Raw genomic sequence first — 22,084 nt, 5'->3', positions numbered from 1 at the left:
CCAGCATGCTTCAAACAAGCTGACAGACAAGCGGGAGAGGACTCACGGGCAGAAGGTTTCCCTCAGGTCTCGGGTGGAGCTCTGGGACCACAGCAGCAACGGGCCATCCCAGCCCCTGGGCTCAGCAGCGCCCTCATTCTCAGGCCGGCGGCTCTGCCCTGAGGGGAGCGGGAAGGTCACCAACTGCCGCAGGCGGACCTCACGCCCCTCCCACTGCTGGAGCCTGACCTCCCCCGGCCCCACCCCTTCCCCTACCCCAGCAGGACGACAGCTCGTCTTCCCCTGGCTTCCAACGTCAGGCCCGGCCCTGGGCCCCGATTGGGCACTGCCCCAGCCCGGAGCCAATCACAGTGGCCAGGGAGGTGGAACGCACCGATTGGCCAGGGCCAGGTCATGTGACCATACTCCCCAGGAAACTCAAATATTACCAAGGTTCCCTAAGAAACCAATGAACAAAATTATCCAGTAAAGGCAAACCGTACTTTTTAATGAGGCCAATGTCACAGAAAAAAAAAAAAAAAAAGCTTCACCATGAACTGCTCAAGGAAGCTAGTAAATAAACTTTCAGAAAAGTTTAGTAGTTTTTTTTTTTTTTTAATAGGGTGACGGAGAGCTATACCTTTCCCGTCTATGTGAATTTAGGTTTAAACTAGATTTCCCTTGGCTGTTATATAAGACAAAAAAACCCACATCACCCCCTTTCACTCACCCCCACCCCCCAAAAGTGTTTTAATGTATTGAATTTTTCTGTCCTCAGTTGTGTCTGATTCACGGCAACCCACGAACTCTACACAGCCAGGCTCTTCCGTCCATGGAATTCAGGGCAATTTTTTCTGTCCCAGTCAATGCCCACCCTGGGTGATCCAAAGGCAAGGGCTCAGAGGCCCCTGAGAGACTAACTCCTTTCAGCTGAGCACAGAGCTGGCTCCTCACTGGGATGCCTGTGGCCTGGGGCTCCCAGAGGGGAGAGCAGCACTCGCCCCACCGTGTGGTCACTGCTGGAAGTGCAGGCTGCTCCTCACTCCCCCTTGACAGTGTCCCTGACGGCAGAACAGTGTGAATCGAATCAAGGTGGTAATGCAAACTCCAATGCAACCAAACTCCCCACAAGGTCTCCAAAACCACTCAGGAACAGGGAATTGGAAACTGCAGGGGATGACATGAATGGAGATGGAGACTTGACACCTTACACCGAGTTCACTTCCACTTATCCCTAGACAAACTTTCCGTGAAAACTTGTCACCAATCTAGAAGAACAATGAGCAGAAACCGGACACGTGCTTTGAGTCTTCACACACAAAACTAAAAGGCAGTCCACAAAAAAACCCAGAGAATACAGTGGACTTGGCAAAATCAAAGATATCTACTGTGGGAAAGACCTCATGACAAAAGCAAAAGACAGGTCATACATCGCCAGACGAATGAGTGGAAACACAAAGCTTATCAAGGATGTGTCTCCAAACAGACAAAGAACACCAACACAACAAGCCTGTGAAAACTAGGGAAAGGTCTGAAGGGACACCAGACTGAGGAAGACACACACAGAGGATCCCGGATGATGTCCAGCACTGAGGGCCTGAAGAAACAACAGTCTAGTTGCACCCCCTCAGGCCTGTGTGACCGTGGATGAGGCCTCTGTTTCCCGGTGGCTCTGAGAGATGGACAGGGAGGAAGGGGAAGAGAAGTCACTTGCATTTCTAATACTCACAGCAAAGTCTTCCAACGAGAAGGGAATTATCACCCCCACTGACAATGCCATTCACTGAAGTGATATCCACGAGTCCATCTAACCCAGAAGGGAAGGATGGACCTGTTCTCACAAAACGGCGAGAGATGGAAGAAGGAAGATCAAGCCCACACCAATCACTGGAGAGAGAAGCTGTGCTCAGGGCTTGAAAAATTCCTATTGGTAAAATGATGTCACAGCCCCACAAGGCAATCCACAGCTTCGATGCTATTCCTCCCAAAATGCCAATGCATTTTCGCACCGAACAAAGAATTGCAAAAGGGGTTACGGAAACAGAAAAGAGCCTAAATTGTCAATACAATCCGACGAAAAGGCCCCGATACGGACATCCAAGGTTGTGTGAAAGGAAATTAGACGACCAAACTAGGATCCTCAGGAGAGTATCGGAGAAGGCAATGGCGACCCACTCCAGTACTCTTGCCTGGAAAATGCCCTGGACGGAGGAGCCTGGTAGGCTGCAGGCCATGGGGTCGCGCAGAGTCTGACACGACTGAAGTGACTTAGCAGCAGCAGCAGCAGCGGCAGGACAGTATGCTATTGGGAATACAACAACACACACAGATCCAGATCGATGGAATAAAGTTGAGGGTCCAGAAACAAACCCCAGCATCCATCGTCAACTCATCTCTGACACAGAAGGGGAGATTATCCAAATGGGAACAAGAAAGCCTCTTCAATCAATGTCCATGGGAAACCCAGACAGCTACATCTGAAGAACGCTATTGGTTTGGATCTCAGACCACCTCAATATTGGGGAAAAACCTCACCCTAAAGACTGATGTCATGAGATAGCTAGAAAGAAGCGTAGGTCAAAGGCTCCTTAACATCAGAGTCTCCTTGCCATTTGCTGGGCGGAGGTAGAAATGGGTCTCTTCAATTAAGGGAAAGAGGTACACGAAGTACACCAATGGGTTTCCATCCAATGGAACCTCTTCACAACAGAGAAGCTAAGCATTCACAAATGCAAAAGATAGGAAACGGAACACGAGAGACTCCTTCCAAGTGGTGTATCTGAGAAGGGGTTCATATGGAAAGAGACGAAGAATGCACAGCACTCAGATTCCAAGAAACACCACCACCACCCTTGACCCTTCCCCTATGACCAACTCCGACCTGAAGCCTTTCTCTCCCTCTAACCTATCCCTAAAACATAACCCTCATCTAATCATATACATGTGGAATTCCTAGCATCCATCCATTCACACACGAGAGAGAAAGAGGAAGACACAGAGGGAATTGAGAACGGAAAAGAGAGGGACACAGCCAGAGAGAGACACGGAACCAAAGAGAGGAAAGGAGTCGATGGTCCAGACTTTTCCTCAATCTGTCTCGAAGGTAGAAGCAATGACAGCGCCCATCCACCCCAGAAGGGGGAAAAGGACGGAAGGTTTGCAGAGGAAAAGACAAGAACGCAGGGAGCCATTAGAAGCTCAGCCACCCGCAGAAGCCGAGCTGGGACACTTGAACAGAATCTCAATGGAAACAGGACCAGAAAGTTGGCTACTCTTTTCTACAAGAGAGGGAGACCTTCGAGTCTTCCTTTCGGTCCTCCAACTTGGATGCGGGGTCTCAAAACAGTCAGGAGGGGGAGTGCCTTTTCCTGGGTACCACGGCACATCCAGGCCTCGTTCTGCCCCATTCTGTGCTATGTCAGCCCTGGATGGAATCTTTCTTTCTGAAGTCTCAGCGCACGAGCTCCACGTGATATCGGCCCCAGGTGGAAAGGCATGGAGCTGCTCGTAGGCCGACAGACCTAGGAAGCAGATGGGAGAATGACCCCCACTCTGCAGATGGAGAGACTGGGGAAACCCTGAGGGGCATATGCTTGTCCAGGGCCACACCACTTATGAGAAGAAGGAGCCTGGTCTGAGAGCAGCAGGGCCCTCGGAGCTCAGGCCCTGGCTGCACCCAGGCCTCCCCAGGGCTGTGGGCTGGGCTGTGTGGGCGTCTCTGTGCCTGCACATGGCCTAAGGGGGGTGGTCGAGCAGTCAGAAACCCAGAGATTCCCTTGGGAAGTTTTGGGGAAGGGACCTCAGCACGAACCCCAGGCGATGATGTCACCTGCCGGCAACAGAACCCAACAGAACCCGCAACCCGGGTATCCAGGCCTCCAGAGCGGAGAGGAGCCCCCAGCCAGATCACTTGCTGCCAGGATGTTCTGCTGTTTGCCCATGCCCAGAGGCCGGGGCCTCAGGAGAGCTCACAGGCAGTGTGCGTGGGCACCCTGTCGACGTTGGCTCAGGACACCCCCGAGAGGCCTCTGGCCGTTTGCCCGGAGAAACAGAAAGGTAACACGGGGAGCCCCAGGCCGGGCCAGGCCACCTCGCCCATGCCACCCGGAAACACCGGGTCCTTTGCCTGTGTGTGTGGATGCGGGTTTCTCGGGGTGTGTCTCCCTCAAGGAAGCCCAGGCGGATGTGGGGTCAGAAGCCTGCGGACAAGTTGTGTCCACACCCCAGGGGAGAGCAGGCTGGGCCCGATGGGGAGTGTGCGGGCAGCGGCGGCCGCCCAGGCTGACCTCACACCCACAGGTGGGTCTCTTTCCTCCCGGGTGGGGATCTGAGCAGACACACGTCTCTGACCCTTCTGGGAAGAGAAGTTCGAGCAGGCAGAAGCAGCGGTTCCACTGGCCAGGCCCAGCTTGGAAAACTCCCAGCATGGCTGGCTGACGGTCACTGTCGTTGCAGAGCTTCCCACGTGATGAGGCCGAGGACGGGGACACCCCATCCACCTCCCGGAGGGAGGGGTCGGAGCACCACCCCCCCGCCCGTGAGGCCCAGTGCAGGCTCCAGGTGAGCGTGCCCACGGAGGCATCAGCCCCACCGGGGGAGAAGAGGAGGCGGGGAAGGCCTGCTGCAGAGACACCGCCTAGGATACACCCGCCGGCCCAGTCTGAGGCTGCCACGGAGCTCAGCACACCCGGCTCCGACCCAGAGTCCCGAGAACCCCGGCCTCTGAGGCAGCAGGAGGACCTGGAGCCCAGCACGCCAGAGCACAGAGGTGAGGACGCTGGGGCTGCTGCACGGGAGTGTGTGGGGACGGGGTGCTGAGCTACACAGGGACGAGTCCCCGAAAGCTGCTGCTGGGCCTGCAGCAAGCACTGGCCTCACACCCCCCGCCCCCCGTCTTGCACACTTCAGTCCCAAAAGACATCCGACGCTGGGTATTCTTTGGGAATCTCTTGGAAGCTTTCTGTCCCGGGATACGCACATGCCAAGGCTGGCCTGTGGGCAAACTTTGCTTCTCCCCCAGCTCTAGCACTGACCTCCAACTGGAACCAGGCTCCACTTCCCAGACCTGTCCCTACAGAGGTGGTGGCTCCAGGTGCAGGACCCAGGGATCCACCGAGGGCAGATGGAGAACCGAGACTTGCCCTCGCAGAGACACCAGGCCAGCTGGGTACTGGCCAGCACACTGGGCAGATCGGATCTCCGTGCCTGCAGGACCCCCAGCCCCAGGCACTGATGTCCCACCCCCTCAGCCAGAACCTCCACCTCCACGTGCACCTGTACCTGCTCGGGCTCTGGCAGGAGAACCCGAGGCAGAGGAGGAGTCACCGCCTCGGCAGGGAGAGCCTGCCCTGGCTCCCGCGCAACACCCAGACGCCCACGATGACTCACCCACCCCTGCAGGGAGAACGAGCCCCCGCTCTGGACAGACACCCAGAGCCCTTGCCGGAAACACCACGTCCAGGGGAGCGGTCGGCTCTGCAGCCTCCATCCCTGTCTGCTCACCGTGGACGCCGGCAACTCGGTCTGCCCCCAGGGGACATGGAGTTCCTTTCCCCTGAACTGCTTTGCATTTGGTTTGTTTCCACCTTTCTGGTGATGTTTTCTTTTTTGTATGGTTTCCTGTATTTTTGTTGGTTAAGTTGGGATTCGTAAACTTTCTCATCATTGTTGCAATTTGGGAACACTGTTGTGTAACTCTGGTGATACTGTGTTACCATCACCACTTGGTAGTTTCAGACCCGTTTGATCTTTATGCCCCACCCCCCAACAAAGCCTGGATTCAAGGCAAGCACGCCCTGTTCATCCCTTCCCCCGATCCTGAACACAATTTCATCTTTTCTTTGTGCATTCCTTCCTATATTCTTGGTGTCCCCAATCAATGACTCTCCGTGAAATGACTGAAGCAGTGTTTTTCGGACTCTCCACCTACTGTAAGACTCCATTGGAGAGTTCTCATTTTTATGTCATTTGAACTAGCCTTTGATATCTGAAAGGACGGTGTACGTCCTTTCAAGATACCATGTGCCAAACGAAGCCCTTTTGGCCACTGCCATCATTATCTCCAGGCAGGCATTGCTGTTTCAAGGGTGACATCTCAGCCAGAAGGCAGAGGCTGAGCTCGTCTTGTTGCACCAGCTCCCAAAAGAAGCCAAGAAAGGGAGCTGGAACAACAAACCACCCCAACGCCCAGGAAAGCGTTCTTCATGACAGAAGGCTAGAAAATGACCCAACATCCTTGTGGCCCAGAACCCCTCTAGAAAATCACTGTTCCATAAAAAAGAGAAACACATGGGAAGTTCCAAGGAGAGGCAATGCCCATGGCCAGTGTACTTTAGAGACGGCCTGAGCGCTCCGGGGAAGACACGCACCGACGGAACCCCTTGGGAAACAGCAGGGATTCTCCTCACCGTCGTAAGGGTTTCCTCTGGGGACAACCTGCCCTGGGCACCACATGAGGGAGCAGACCGGCTTCTCTTCCTCTGCCCCCACACCATTCACTCATGAAGGCAGCTCAGGTGTTCTCATGCCCTGCCTGCCTGCCTGCCTGGCTCATCCGTGAGCTGTGACCACCTCCAGGGCAGGACTCCACCTTCTCCTCTCTGTGTACCGTGCATCTGCACACAGTGGGCTTTCAGAACCTTAGACTTGAGCCATTCCCACTCAAGCCAGAACCCTCCCCAGGAAGGAAAACAGCTGTGGAGTCATTTTGGCCCCAGCACTGGTTCCGAAACCCTGGCGGCTCCTACAGCCTCTACGGCGTGAAGAGGGAGGTCCCTTTTGACAGAGCTTTCCGGCTCTCAGATCTAAGCTGTTGTTTCACTGTCAGCTGTGTCTCTTCCGTTGCAGCCAGGTGGGCCACGCTGCTCCAAAGGAGCTCACAAGCTGAGTTTCAAGGGAGGACAGGGATGGCTACAACGTGCTGCAAACTGAGTGAGGGTCCCCACAATCCTCAGCAAAGGTCTGTGGTGTGCAAGTGGGGAGTAGAGGGCCCCCAAGTTCCAAAGGAAGGGAGGTACTCGGGAGCTAAAGCCCTTGGCTGCTGTGGTAGCAGCTGCAGATGGCAGCTCGTCCACAGTGCACTTCGAATGAGGTCATATGAGCGGGACTCTGGAAATGGCTCCGAAATCGAGAGAAAGGGGTCAGGGTATGTGGGAAGCCGGCGGGGGTGGGGGGTGGATGAAGGAAGGTGTCCCTCCTCTCTCCAGTGCAATTTGGTTTGGTGAGTCTCAAAGCTACCAGATGGCACTTCCCAAGTCAGGCCCCCACAGGAATCAGGGTGGGCTGCGTGCCTCGGCCCCTGCCACAGGGACAAGCCACACCAGTGGCCTCCCTGAGCTCCAATGGCCGGATCTGGGGGTTCTGTCTGGGTGCACACCTCCTTGCTGTGGCCAAGTTCCCCCCTTCTCTGAGCACCAGCTTCATCCTCTCGAATGAGGACATCGAATGCTACCTTGGCACGTTACTCTCTTCATCCTGTGAAGACTCATTAGGCTTATCCTACAATTACTAGCTGGCCCGAAGAGATATCTCCTGAATCCAGATTAAGCTGGAGTCTCCCAGGCTCATCTGGCATGTCTTCCCTGAAGTCTGCCAAAACCCACACCATTGCATTTCCAGGGACTCCCCTTAGCCAGCTGGGCAGAAAACCCAGCATGCTTCAAACAAGCTGACAGACAAGCGGGAGAGGACTCACGGGCAGAAGGTTTCCCTCAGGTCTCGGGTGGAGCTCTGGGACCACAGCAGCAACGGGCCATCCCAGCCCCTGGGCTCAGCAGCGCCCTCATTCTCAGGCCGGCGGCTCTGCCCTGAGGGGAGCGGGAAGGTCACCAACTGCCGCAGGCGGACCTCACGCCCCTCCCACTGCTGGAGCCTGACCTCCCCCGGCCCCACCCCTTCCCCTACCCCAGCAGGACGACAGCTCGTCTTCCCCTGGCTTCCAACGTCAGGCCCGGCCCTGGGCCCCGATTGGGCACTGCCCCAGCCCGGAGCCAATCACAGTGGCCAGGGAGGTGGAACGCACCGATTGGCCAGGGCCAGGTCATGTGACCATACTCCCCAGGAAACTCAAATATTACCAAGGTTCCCTAAGAAACCAATGAACAAAATTATCCAGTAAAGGCAAACCGTACTTTTTAATGAGGCCAATGTCACAGAAAAAAAAAAAAAAAAGCTTCACCATGAACTGCTCAAGGAAGCTAGTAAATAAACTTTCAGAAAAGTTTAGTAGTTTTTTTTTTTTTTTTTTAATAGGGTGACGGAGAGCTATACCTTTCCCGTCTATGTGAATTTAGGTTTAAACTAGATTTCCCTTGGCTGTTATATAAGACAAAAAAACCCACATCACCCCCTTTCACTCACCCCCACCCCCCAAAAGTGTTTTAATGTATTGAATTTTTCTGTCCTCAGTTGTGTCTGATTCACGGCAACCCACGAACTCTACACAGCCAGGCTCTTCCGTCCATGGAATTCAGGGCAATTTTTTCTGTCCCAGTCAATGCCCACCCTGGGTGATCCAAAGGCAAGGGCTCAGAGGCCCCTGAGAGACTAACTCCTTTCAGCTGAGCACAGAGCTGGCTCCTCACTGGGATGCCTGTGGCCTGGGGCTCCCAGAGGGGAGAGCAGCACTCGCCCCACCGTGTGGTCACTGCTGGAAGTGCAGGCTGCTCCTCACTCCCCCTTGACAGTGTCCCTGACGGCAGAACAGTGTGAATCGAATCAAGGTGGTAATGCAAACTCCAATGCAACCAAACTCCCCACAAGGTCTCCAAAACCACTCAGGAACAGGGAATTGGAAACTGCAGGGGATGACATGAATGGAGATGGAGACTTGACACCTTACACCGAGTTCACTTCCACTTATCCCTAGACAAACTTTCCGTGAAAACTTGTCACCAATCTAGAAGAACAATGAGCAGAAACCGGACACGTGCTTTGAGTCTTCACACACAAAACTAAAAGGCAGTCCACAAAAAAACCCAGAGAATACAGTGGACTTGGCAAAATCAAAGATATCTACTGTGGGAAAGACCTCATGACAAAAGCAAAAGACAGGTCATACATCGCCAGACGAATGAGTGGAAACACAAAGCTTATCAAGGATGTGTCTCCAAACAGACAAAGAACACCAACACAACAAGCCTGTGAAAACTAGGGAAAGGTCTGAAGGGACACCAGACTGAGGAAGACACACACAGAGGATCCCGGATGATGTCCAGCACTGAGGGCCTGAAGAAACAACAGTCTAGTTGCACCCCCTCAGGCCTGTGTGACCGTGGATGAGGCCTCTGTTTCCCGGTGGCTCTGAGAGATGGACAGGGAGGAAGGGGAAGAGAAGTCACTTGCATTTCTAATACTCACAGCAAAGTCTTCCAACGAGAAGGGAATTATCACCCCCACTGACAATGCCATTCACTGAAGTGATATCCACGAGTCCATCTAACCCAGAAGGGAAGGATGGACCTGTTCTCACAAAACGGCGAGAGATGGAAGAAGGAAGATCAAGCCCACACCAATCACTGGAGAGAGAAGCTGTGCTCAGGGCTTGAAAAATTCCTATTGGTAAAATGATGTCACAGCCCCACAAGGCAATCCACAGCTTCGATGCTATTCCTCCCAAAATGCCAATGCATTTTCGCACCGAACAAAGAATTGCAAAAGGGGTTACGGAAACAGAAAAGAGCCTAAATTGTCAATACAATCCGACGAAAAGGCCCCGATACGGACATCCAAGGTTGTGTGAAAGGAAATTAGACGACCAAACTAGGATCCTCAGGAGAGTATCGGAGAAGGCAATGGCGACCCACTCCAGTACTCTTGCCTGGAAAATGCCCTGGACGGAGGAGCCTGGTAGGCTGCAGGCCATGGGGTCGCGCAGAGTCTGACACGACTGAAGTGACTTAGCAGCAGCAGCAGCAGCGGCAGGACAGTATGCTATTGGGAATACAACAACACACACAGATCCAGATCGATGGAATAAAGTTGAGGGTCCAGAAACAAACCCCAGCATCCATCGTCAACTCATCTCTGACACAGAAGGGGAGATTATCCAAATGGGAACAAGAAAGCCTCTTCAATCAATGTCCATGGGAAACCCAGACAGCTACATCTGAAGAACGCTATTGGTTTGGATCTCAGACCACCTCAATATTGGGGAAAAACCTCACCCTAAAGACTGATGTCATGAGATAGCTAGAAAGAAGCGTAGGTCAAAGGCTCCTTAACATCAGAGTCTCCTTGCCATTTGCTGGGCGGAGGTAGAAATGGGTCTCTTCAATTAAGGGAAAGAGGTACACGAAGTACACCAATGGGTTTCCATCCAATGGAACCTCTTCACAACAGAGAAGCTAAGCATTCACAAATGCAAAAGATAGGAAACGGAACACGAGAGACTCCTTCCAAGTGGTGTATCTGAGAAGGGGTTCATATGGAAAGAGACGAAGAATGCACAGCACTCAGATTCCAAGAAACACCACCACCACCCTTGACCCTTCCCCTATGACCAACTCCGACCTGAAGCCTTTCTCTCCCTCTAACCTATCCCTAAAACATAACCCTCATCTAATCATATACATGTGGAATTCCTAGCATCCATCCATTCACACACGAGAGAGAAAGAGGAAGACACAGAGGGAATTGAGAACGGAAAAGAGAGGGACACAGCCAGAGAGAGACACGGAACCAAAGAGAGGAAAGGAGTCGATGGTCCAGACTTTTCCTCAATCTGTCTCGAAGGTAGAAGCAATGACAGCGCCCATCCACCCCAGAAGGGGGAAAAGGACGGAAGGTTTGCAGAGGAAAAGACAAGAACGCAGGGAGCCATTAGAAGCTCAGCCACCCGCAGAAGCCGAGCTGGGACACTTGAACAGAATCTCAATGGAAACAGGACCAGAAAGTTGGCTACTCTTTTCTACAAGAGAGGGAGACCTTCGAGTCTTCCTTTCGGTCCTCCAACTTGGATGCGGGGTCTCAAAACAGTCAGGAGGGGGAGTGCCTTTTCCTGGGTACCACGGCACATCCAGGCCTCGTTCTGCCCCATTCTGTGCTATGTCAGCCCTGGATGGAATCTTTCTTTCTGAAGTCTCAGCGCACGAGCTCCACGTGATATCGGCCCCAGGTGGAAAGGCATGGAGCTGCTCGTAGGCCGACAGACCTAGGAAGCAGATGGGAGAATGACCCCCACTCTGCAGATGGAGAGACTGGGGAAACCCTGAGGGGCATATGCTTGTCCAGGGCCACACCACTTATGAGAAGAAGGAGCCTGGTCTGAGAGCAGCAGGGCCCTCGGAGCTCAGGCCCTGGCTGCACCCAGGCCTCCCCAGGGCTGTGGGCTGGGCTGTGTGGGCGTCTCTGTGCCTGCACATGGCCTAAGGGGGGTGGTCGAGCAGTCAGAAACCCAGAGATTCCCTTGGGAAGTTTTGGGGAAGGGACCTCAGCACGAACCCCAGGCGATGATGTCACCTGCCGGCAACAGAACCCAACAGAACCCGCAACCCGGGTATCCAGGCCTCCAGAGCGGAGAGGAGCCCCCAGCCAGATCACTTGCTGCCAGGATGTTCTGCTGTTTGCCCATGCCCAGAGGCCGGGGCCTCAGGAGAGCTCACAGGCAGTGTGCGTGGGCACCCTGTCGACGTTGGCTCAGGACACCCCCGAGAGGCCTCTGGCCGTTTGCCCGGAGAAACAGAAAGGTAACACGGGGAGCCCCAGGCCGGGCCAGGCCACCTCGCCCATGCCACCCGGAAACACCGGGTCCTTTGCCTGTGTGTGTGGATGCGGGTTTCTCGGGGTGTGTCTCCCTCAAGGAAGCCCAGGCGGATGTGGGGTCAGAAGCCTGCGGACAAGTTGTGTCCACACCCCAGGGGAGAGCAGGCTGGGCCCGATGGGGAGTGTGCGGGCAGCGGCGGCCGCCCAGGCTGACCTCACACCCACAGGTGGGTCTCTTTCCTCCCGGGTGGGGATCTGAGCAGACACACGTCTCTGACCCTTCTGGGAAGAGAAGTTCGAGCAGGCAGAAGCAGCGGTTCCACTGGCCAGGCCCAGCTTGGAAAACTCCCAGCATGGCTGGCTGACGGTCACTGTCGTTGCAGAGCTTCCCACGTGATGAGGCCGAGGACGGGGACACCCCATCCACCTCCCGGAGGGAGGGGTCGGAGCACCACCCCCCCGCCCGTGAGGCCCAGTGCAGGCTCCAGGTGAGCGTGCCCACGGAGGCATCAGCCCCACCGGGGGAGAAGAGGAGGCGGGGAAGGCCTGCTGCAGAGACACCGCCTAGGATACACCCGCCGGCCCAGTCTGAGGCTGCCACGGAGCTCAGCACACCCGGCTCCGACCCAGAGTCCCGAGAACCCCGGCCTCTGAGGCAGCAGGAGGACCTGGAGCCCAGCACGCCAGAGCACAGAGGTGAGGACGCTGGGGCTGCTGCACGGGAGTGTGTGGGGACGGGGTGCTGAGCTACACAGGGACGAGTCCCCGAAAGCTGCTGCTGGGCCTGCAGCAAGCACTGGCCTCACACCCCCCGCCCCCCGTCTTGCACACTTCAGTCCCAAAAGACATCCGACGCTGGGTATTCTTTGGGAATCTCTTGGAAGCTTTCTGTCCCGGGATACGCACATGCCAAGGCTGGCCTGTGGGCAAACTTTGCTTCTCCCCCAGCTCTAGCACTGACCTCCAACTGGAACCAGGCTCCACTTCCCAGACCTGTCCCTACAGAGGTGGTGGCTCCAGGTGCAGGACCCAGGGATCCACCGAGGGCAGATGGAGAACCGAGACTTGCCCTCGCAGAGACACCAGGCCAGCTGGGTACTGGCCAGCACACTGGGCAGATCGGATCTCCGTGCCTGCAGGACCCCCAGCCCCAGGCACTGATGTCCCACCCCCTCAGCCAGAACCTCCACCTCCACGTGCACCTGTACCTGCTCGGGCTCTGGCAGGAGAACCCGAGGCAGAGGAGGAGTCACCGCCTCGGCAGGGAGAGCCTGCCCTGGCTCCCGCGCAACACCCAGACGCCCACGATGACTCACCCACCCCTGCAGGGAGAACGAGCCCCCGCTCTGGACAGACACCCAGAGCCCTTGCCGGAAACACCACGTCCAGGGGAGCGGTCGGCTCTGCAGCCTCCATCCCTGTCTGCTCACCGTGGACGCCGGCAACTCGGTCTGCCCCCAGGGGACATGGAGTTCCTTTCCCCTGAACTGCTTTGCATTTGGTTTGTTTCCACCTTTCTGGTGATGTTTTCTTTTTTGTATGGTTTCCTGTATTTTTGTTGGTTAAGTTGGGATTCGTAAACTTTCTCATCATTGTTGCAATTTGGGAACACTGTTGTGTAACTCTGGTGATACTGTGTTACCATCACCACTTGGTAGTTTCAGACCCGTTTGATCTTTATGCCCCACCCCCCAACAAAGCCTGGATTCAAGGCAAGCACGCCCTGTTCATCCCTTCCCCCGATCCTGAACACAATTTCATCTTTTCTTTGTGCATTCCTTCCTATATTCTTGGTGTCCCCAATCAATGACTCTCCGTGAAATGACTGAAGCAGTGTTTTTCGGACTCTCCACCTACTGTAAGACTCCATTGGAGAGTTCTCATTTTTATGTCATTTGAACTAGCCTTTGATATCTGAAAGGACGGTGTACGTCCTTTCAAGATACCATGTGCCAAACGAAGCCCTTTTGGCCACTGCCATCATTATCTCCAGGCAGGCATTGCTGTTTCAAGGGTGACATCTCAGCCAGAAGGCAGAGGCTGAGCTCGTCTTGTTGCACCAGCTCCCAAAAGAAGCCAAGAAAGGGAGCTGGAACAACAAACCACCCCAACGCCCAGGAAAGCGTTCTTCATGACAGAAGGCTAGAAAATGACCCAACATCCTTGTGGCCCAGAACCCCTCTAGAAAATCACTGTTCCATAAAAAAGAGAAACACATGGGAAGTTCCAAGGAGAGGCAATGCCCATGGCCAGTGTACTTTAGAGACGGCCTGAGCGCTCCGGGGAAGACACGCACCGACGGAACCCCTTGGGAAACAGCAGGGATTCTCCTCACCGTCGTAAGGGTTTCCTCTGGGGACAACCTGCCCTGGGCACCACATGAGGGAGCAGACCGGCTTCTCTTCCTCTGCCCCCACACCATTCACTCATGAAGGCAGCTCAGGTGTTCTCATGCCCTGCCTGCCTGCCTGCCTGGCTCATCCGTGAGCTGTGACCACCTCCAGGGCAGGACTCCACCTTCTCCTCTCTGTGTACCGTGCATCTGCACACAGTGGGCTTTCAGAACCTTAGACTTGAGCCATTCCCACTCAAGCCAGAACCCTCCCCAGGAAGGAAAACAGCTGTGGAGTCATTTTGGCCCCAGCACTGGTTCCGAAACCCTGGCGGCTCCTACAGCCTCTACGGCGTGAAGAGGGAGGTCCCTTTTGACAGAGCTTTCCGGCTCTCAGATCTAAGCTGTTGTTTCACTGTCAGCTGTGTCTCTTCCGTTGCAGCCAGGTGGGCCACGCTGCTCCAAAGGAGCTCACAAGCTGAGTTTCAAGGGAGGACAGGGATGGCTACAACGTGCTGCAAACTGAGTGAGGGTCCCCACAATCCTCAGCAAAGGTCTGTGGTGTGCAAGTGGGGAGTAGAGGGCCCCCAAGTTCCAAAGGAAGGGAGGTACTCGGGAGCTAAAGCCCTTGGCCGCTGTGGTAGCAGCTGCAGATGGCAGCTCGTCCACAGTGCACTTCGAATGAGGTCATATGAGCGGGACTCTGGAAATGGCTCCGAAATCGAGAGAAAGGGGTCAGGGTATGTGGGAAGCCGGCGGGGGTGGGGGGTGGATGAAGGAAGGTGTCCCTCCTCTCTCCAGTGCAATTTGGTTTGGTGAGTCTCAAAGCTACCAGATGGCACTTCCCAAGTCAGGCCCCCACAGGAATCAGGGTGGGCTGCGTGCCTCGGCCCCTGCCACAGGGACAAGCCACACCAGTGGCCTCCCTGAGCTCCAATGGCCGGATCTGGGGGTTCTGTCTGGGTGCACACCTCCTTGCTGTGGCCAAGTTCCCCCCTTCTCTGAGCACCAGCTTCATCCTCTCGAATGAGGACATCGAATGCTACCTTGGCACGTTACTCTCTTCATCCTGTGAAGACTCATTAGGCTTATCCTACAATTACTAGCTGGCCCGAAGAGATATCTCCTGAATCCAGATTAAGCTGGAGTCTCCCAGGCTCATCTGGCATGTCTTCCCTGAAGTCTGCCAAAACCCACACCATTGCATTTCCAGGGACTCCCCTTAGCCAGCTGGGCAGAAAACCCAGCATGCTTCAAACAAGCTGACAGACAAGCGGGAGAGGACTCACGGGCAGAAGGTTTCCCTCAGGTCTCGGGTGGAGCTCTGGGACCACAGCAGCAACGGGCCATCCCAGCCCCTGGGCTCAGCAGCGCCCTCATTCTCAGGCCGGCGGCTCTGCCCTGAGGGGAGCGGGAAGGTCACCAACTGCCGCAGGCGGACCTCACGCCCCTCCCACTGCTGGAGCCTGACCTCCCCCGGCCCCACCCCTTCCCCTACCCCAGCAGGACGACAGCTCGTCTTCCCCTGGCTTCCAACGTCAGGCCCGGCCCTGGGCCCCGATTGGGCACTGCCCCAGCCCGGAGCCAATCACAGTGGCCAGGGAGGTGGAACGCACCGATTGGCCAGGGCCAGGTCATGTGACCATACTCCCCAGGAAACTCAAATATTACCAAGGTTCCCTAAGAAACCAATGAACAAAATTATCCAGTAAAGGCAAACCGTACTTTTTAATGAGGCCAATGTCACAGAAAAAAAAAAAAAAAAAGCTTCACCATGAACTGCTCAAGGAAGCTAGTAAATAAACTTTCAGAAAAGTTTAGTAGTTTTTTTTTTTTTTTTTTAATAGGGTGACGGAGAGCTATACCTTTCCCGTCTATGTGAATTTAGGTTTAAACTAGATTTCCCTTGGCTGTTATATAAGACAAAAAAACCCACATCACCCCCTTTCACTCACCCCCACCCCCCAAAAGTGTTTTAATGTATTGAATTTTTCTGTCCTCAGTTGTGTCTGATTCACGGCAACCCACGAACTCTACACAGCCAGGCTCTTCCGTCCATGGAATTCAGGGCAATTTTTTCTGTCCCAGTCAATGCCCACCCTGGGTGATCCAAAGGCAAGGGCTCAGAGGCCCCTGAGAGACTAACTCCTTTCAGCTGAGCACAGAGCTGGCTCCTCACTGGGATGCCTGTGGCCTGGGGCTCCCAGAGGGGAGAGCAGCACTCGCCCCACCGTGTGGTCACTGCTGGAAGTGCAGGCTGCTCCTCACTCCCCCTTGACAGTGTCCCTGACGGCAGAACAGTGTGAATCGAATCAAGGTGGTAATGCAAACTCCAATGCAACCAAACTCCCCACAAGGTCTCCAAAACCACTCAGGAACAGGGAATTGGAAACTGCAGGGGATGACATGAATGGAGATGGAGACTTGACACCTTACACCGAGTTCACTTCCACTTATCCCTAGACAAACTTTCCGTGAAAACTTGTCACCAATCTAGAAGAACAATGAGCAGAAACCGGACACGTGCTTTGAGTCTTCACACACAAAACTAAAAGGCAGTCCACAAAAAAACCCAGAGAATACAGTGGACTTGGCAAAATCAAAGATATCTACTGTGGGAAAGACCTCATGACAAAAGCAAAAGACAGGTCATACATCGCCAGACGAATGAGTGGAAACACAAAGCTTATCAAGGATGTGTCTCCAAACAGACAAAGAACACCAACACAACAAGCCTGTGAAAACTAGGGAAAGGTCTGAAGGGACACCAGACTGAGGAAGACACACACAGAGGATCCCGGATGATGTCCAGCACTGAGGGCCTGAAGAAACAACAGTCTAGTTGCACCCCCTCAGGCCTGTGTGACCGTGGATGAGGCCTCTGTTTCCCGGTGGCTCTGAGAGATGGACAGGGAGGAAGGGGAAGAGAAGTCACTTGCATTTCTAATACTCACAGCAAAGTCTTCCAACGAGAAGGGAATTATCACCCCCACTGACAATGCCATTCACTGAAGTGATATCCACGAGTCCATCTAACCCAGAAGGGAAGGATGGACCTGTTCTCACAAAACGGCGAGAGATGGAAGAAGGAAGATCAAGCCCACACCAATCACTGGAGAGAGAAGCTGTGCTCAGGGCTTGAAAAATTCCTATTGGTAAAATGATGTCACAGCCCCACAAGGCAATCCACAGCTTCGATGCTATTCCTCCCAAAATGCCAATGCATTTTCGCACCGAACAAAGAATTGCAAAAGGGGTTACGGAAACAGAAAAGAGCCTAAATTGTCAATACAATCCGACGAAAAGGCCCCGATACGGACATCCAAGGTTGTGTGAAAGGAAATTAGACGACCAAACTAGGATCCTCAGGAGAGTATCGGAGAAGGCAATGGCGACCCACTCCAGTACTCTTGCCTGGAAAATGCCCTGGACGGAGGAGCCTGGTAGGCTGCAGGCCATGGGGTCGCGCAGAGTCTGACACGACTGAAGTGACTTAGCAGCAGCAGCAGCAGCGGCAGGACAGTATGCTATTGGGAATACAACAACACACACAGATCCAGATCGATGGAATAAAGTTGAGGGTCCAGAAACAAACCCCAGCATCCATCGTCAACTCATCTCTGACACAGAAGGGGAGATTATCCAAATGGGAACAAGAAAGCCTCTTCAATCAATGTCCATGGGAAACCCAGACAGCTACATCTGAAGAACGCTATTGGTTTGGATCTCAGACCACCTCAATATTGGGGAAAAACCTCACCCTAAAGACTGATGTCATGAGATAGCTAGAAAGAAGCGTAGGTCAAAGGCTCCTTAACATCAGAGTCTCCTTGCCATTTGCTGGGCGGAGGTAGAAATGGGTCTCTTCAATTAAGGGAAAGAGGTACACGAAGTACACCAATGGGTTTCCATCCAATGGAACCTCTTCACAACAGAGAAGCTAAGCATTCACAAATGCAAAAGATAGGAAACGGAACACGAGAGACTCCTTCCAAGTGGTGTATCTGAGAAGGGGTTCATATGGAAAGAGACGAAGAATGCACAGCACTCAGATTCCAAGAAACACCACCACCACCCTTGACCCTTCCCCTATGACCAACTCCGACCTGAAGCCTTTCTCTCCCTCTAACCTATCCCTAAAACATAACCCTCATCTAATCATATACATGTGGAATTCCTAGCATCCATCCATTCACACACGAGAGAGAAAGAGGAAGACACAGAGGGAATTGAGAACGGAAAAGAGAGGGACACAGCCAGAGAGAGACACGGAACCAAAGAGAGGAAAGGAGTCGATGGTCCAGACTTTTCCTCAATCTGTCTCGAAGGTAGAAGCAATGACAGCGCCCATCCACCCCAGAAGGGGGAAAAGGACGGAAGGTTTGCAGAGGAAAAGACAAGAACGCAGGGAGCCATTAGAAGCTCAGCCACCCGCAGAAGCCGAGCTGGGACACTTGAACAGAATCTCAATGGAAACAGGACCAGAAAGTTGGCTACTCTTTTCTACAAGAGAGGGAGACCTTCGAGTCTTCCTTTCGGTCCTCCAACTTGGATGCGGGGTCTCAAAACAGTCAGGAGGGGGAGTGCCTTTTCCTGGGTACCACGGCACATCCAGGCCTCGTTCTGCCCCATTCTGTGCTATGTCAGCCCTGGATGGAATCTTTCTTTCTGAAGTCTCAGCGCACGAGCTCCACGTGATATCGGCCCCAGGTGGAAAGGCATGGAGCTGCTCGTAGGCCGACAGACCTAGGAAGCAGATGGGAGAATGACCCCCACTCTGCAGATGGAGAGACTGGGGAAACCCTGAGGGGCATATGCTTGTCCAGGGCCACACCACTTATGAGAAGAAGGAGCCTGGTCTGAGAGCAGCAGGGCCCTCGGAGCTCAGGCCCTGGCTGCACCCAGGCCTCCCCAGGGCTGTGGGCTGGGCTGTGTGGGCGTCTCTGTGCCTGCACATGGCCTAAGGGGGGTGGTCGAGCAGTCAGAAACCCAGAGATTCCCTTGGGAAGTTTTGGGGAAGGGACCTCAGCACGAACCCCAGGCGATGATGTCACCTGCCGGCAACAGAACCCAACAGAACCCGCAACCCGGGTATCCAGGCCTCCAGAGCGGAGAGGAGCCCCCAGCCAGATCACTTGCTGCCAGGATGTTCTGCTGTTTGCCCATGCCCAGAGGCCGGGGCCTCAGGAGAGCTCACAGGCAGTGTGCGTGGGCACCCTGTCGACGTTGGCTCAGGACACCCCCGAGAGGCCTCTGGCCGTTTGCCCGGAGAAACAGAAAGGTAACACGGGGAGCCCCAGGCCGGGCCAGGCCACCTCGCCCATGCCACCCGGAAACACCGGGTCCTTTGCCTGTGTGTGTGGATGCGGGTTTCTCGGGGTGTGTCTCCCTCAAGGAAGCCCAGGCGGATGTGGGGTCAGAAGCCTGCGGACAAGTTGTGTCCACACCCCAGGGGAGAGCAGGCTGGGCCCGATGGGGAGTGTGCGGGCAGCGGCGGCCGCCCAGGCTGACCTCACACCCACAGGTGGGTCTCTTTCCTCCCGGGTGGGGATCTGAGCAGACACACGTCTCTGACCCTTCTGGGAAGAGAAGTTCGAGCAGGCAGAAGCAGCGGTTCCACTGGCCAGGCCCAGCTTGGAAAACTCCCAGCATGGCTGGCTGACGGTCACTGTCGTTGCAGAGCTTCCCACGTGATGAGGCCGAGGACGGGGACACCCCATCCACCTCCCGGAGGGAGGGGTCGGAGCACCACCCCCCCGCCCGTGAGGCCCAGTGCAGGCTCCAGGTGAGCGTGCCCACGGAGGCATCAGCCCCACCGGGGGAGAAGAGGAGGCGGGGAAGGCCTGCTGCAGAGACACCGCCTAGGATACACCCGCCGGCCCAGTCTGAGGCTGCCACGGAGCTCAGCACACCCGGCTCCGACCCAGAGTCCCGAGAACCCCGGCCTCTGAGGCAGCAGGAGGACCTGGAGCCCAGCACGCCAGAGCACAGAGGTGAGGACGCTGGGGCTGCTGCACGGGAGTGTGTGGGGACGGGGTGCTGAGCTACACAGGGACGAGTCCCCGAAAGCTGCTGCTGGGCCTGCAGCAAGCACTGGCCTCACACCCCCCGCCCCCCGTCTTGCACACTTCAGTCCCAAAAGACATCCGACGCTGGGTATTCTTTGGGAATCTCTTGGAAGCTTTCTGTCCCGGGATACGCACATGCCAAGGCTGGCCTGTGGGCAAACTTTGCTTCTCCCCCAGCTCTAGCACTGACCTCCAACTGGAACCAGGCTCCACTTCCCAGACCTGTCCCTACAGAGGTGGTGGCTCCAGGTGCAGGACCCAGGGATCCACCGAGGGCAGATGGAGAACCGAGACTTGCCCTCGCAGAGACACCAGGCCAGCTGGGTACTGGCCAGCACACTGGGCAGATCGGATCTCCGTGCCTGCAGGACCCCCAGCCCCAGGCACTGATGTCCCACCCCCTCAGCCAGAACCTCCACCTCCACGTGCACCTGTACCTGCTCGGGCTCTGGCAGGACAACCCGAGGCAGAGGAGGAGTCACCGCCTCGGCAGGGAGAGCCTGCCCTGGCTCCCGCGCAACACCCAGACGCCCACGATGACTCACCCACCCCTGCAGGGAGAACGAGCCCCCGCTCTGGACAGACACCCAGAGCCCTTGCCGGAAACACCACGTCCAGGGGAGCGGTCGGCTCTGCAGCCTCCATCCCTGTCTGCTCACCGTGGACGCCGGCAACTCGGTCTGCCCCCAGGGGACATGGAGTTCCTTTCCCCTGAACTGCTTTGCATTTGGTTTGTTTCCACCTTTCTGGTGATGTTTTCTTTTTTGTATGGTTTCCTGTATTTTTGTTGGTTAAGTTGGGATTCGTAAACTTTCTCATCATTGTTGCAATTTGGGAACACTGTTGTGTAACTCTGGTGATACTGTGTTACCATCACCACTTGGTAGTTTCAGACCCGTTTGATCTTTATGCCCCACCCCCCAACAAAGCCTGGATTCAAGGCAAGCACGCCCTGTTCATCCCTTCCCCCGATCCTGAACACAATTTCATCTTTTCTTTGTGCATTCCTTCCTATATTCTTGGTGTCCCCAATCAATGACTCTCCGTGAAATGACTGAAGCAGTGTTTTTCGGACTCTCCACCTACTGTAAGACTCCATTGGAGAGTTCTCATTTTTATGTCATTTGAACTAGCCTTTGATATCTGAAAGGACGGTGTACGTCCTTTCAAGATACCATGTGCCAAACGAAGCCCTTTTGGCCACTGCCATCATTATCTCCAGGCAGGCATTGCTGTTTCAAGGGTGACATCTCAGCCAGAAGGCAGAGGCTGAGCTCGTCTTGTTGCACCAGCTCCCAAAAGAAGCCAAGAAAGGGAGCTGGAACAACAAACCACCCCAACGCCCAGGAAAGCGTTCTTCATGACAGAAGGCTAGAAAATGACCCAACATCCTTGTGGCCCAGAACCCCTCTAGAAAATCACTGTTCCATAAAAAAGAGAAACACATGGGAAGTTCCAAGGAGAGGCAATGCCCATGGCCAGTGTACTTTAGAGACGGCCTGAGCGCTCCGGGGAAGACACGCACCGACGGAACCCCTTGGGAAACAGCAGGGATTCTCCTCACCGTCGTAAGGGTTTCCTCTGGGGACAACCTGCCCTGGGCACCACATGAGGGAGCAGACCGGCTTCTCTTCCTCTGCCCCCACACCATTCACTCATGAAGGCAGCTCAGGTGTTCTCATGCCCTGCCTGCCTGCCTGCCTGGCTCATCCGTGAGCTGTGACCACCTCCAGGGCAGGACTCCACCTTCTCCTCTCTGTGTACCGTGCATCTGCACACAGTGGGCTTTCAGAACCTTAGAGTTGAGCCATTCCCACTCAAGCCAGAACCCTCCCCAGGAAGGAAAACAGCTGTGGAGTCATTTTGGCCCCAGCACTGGTTCCGAAACCCTGGCGGCTCCTACAGCCTCTACGGCGTGAAGAGGGAGGTCCCTTTTGACAGAGCTTTCCGGCTCTCAGATCTAAGCTGTTGTTTCACTGTCAGCTGTGTCTCTTCCGTTGCAGCC

At 54.9% G+C, this 22,084-nt stretch overlaps 1 protein-coding gene and 1 long non-coding RNA gene across 2 annotated transcripts in view; one reads left to right on the top strand and one right to left on the bottom strand.

The window, feature by feature from the left end:
* LOC145534158 (uncharacterized) overlaps positions 1–22,084 on the bottom strand; it is a 116,732-nt gene that overhangs the window by 55,447 nt on the left and 39,201 nt on the right. The window contains exons 7-9 of the long non-coding RNA XR_014074286.1: positions 15,301–15,412; positions 7,673–7,784; positions 47–158 (exon numbers count right to left, since the gene is read on the bottom strand). This is a non-coding gene — a long non-coding RNA (uncharacterized LOC145534158). The remainder of the gene's footprint in view (positions 1–46; positions 159–7,672; positions 7,785–15,300; positions 15,413–22,084) is intronic.
* Positions 15,842–21,753, top strand: LOC145533859 (uncharacterized). The gene is made up of 3 exons (XM_081561203.1): positions 15,842–19,292; positions 19,692–20,004; positions 20,257–21,753. Exons 1-3 carry the CDS (start codon positions 19,056–19,058, stop codon positions 20,886–20,888), a joined length of 1,182 nt encoding a protein of 393 aa, XP_081417329.1. The 5' UTR covers positions 15,842–19,055; the 3' UTR covers positions 20,889–21,753.

Source organism: Giraffa tippelskirchi, chromosome 14 (assembly GCF_054371585.1).
Source record: "Giraffa tippelskirchi isolate mGirTip1 chromosome 14, T2T-mGirTip1v1.2.pri, whole genome shotgun sequence".
In the NCBI taxonomy this organism is placed as follows: Eukaryota; Metazoa; Chordata; class Mammalia; order Artiodactyla; family Giraffidae; genus Giraffa; species Giraffa tippelskirchi.
The sequence above is the reverse complement of the archived record's forward strand: the minus strand, read 5'-3'. Positions and strand labels throughout refer to the sequence as shown.

Coding starts and splice junctions, on each gene's coding strand:
- LOC145533859 (XM_081561203.1), top strand. CDS start 19,056: ATGATGTCACCTGCCGGCAACAGAACCCAACAGAACCCGCAACCCGGG. Junction 19,293..19,691: donor TTGCCCGGAGAAACAGAAAG/GTAACACGGGGA, acceptor CTGTCGTTGCAG/AGCTTCCCACGTGATGAGGC. Junction 20,005..20,256: donor CAGCACGCCAGAGCACAGAG/GTGAGGACGCTG, acceptor CTTCTCCCCCAG/CTCTAGCACTGACCTCCAAC.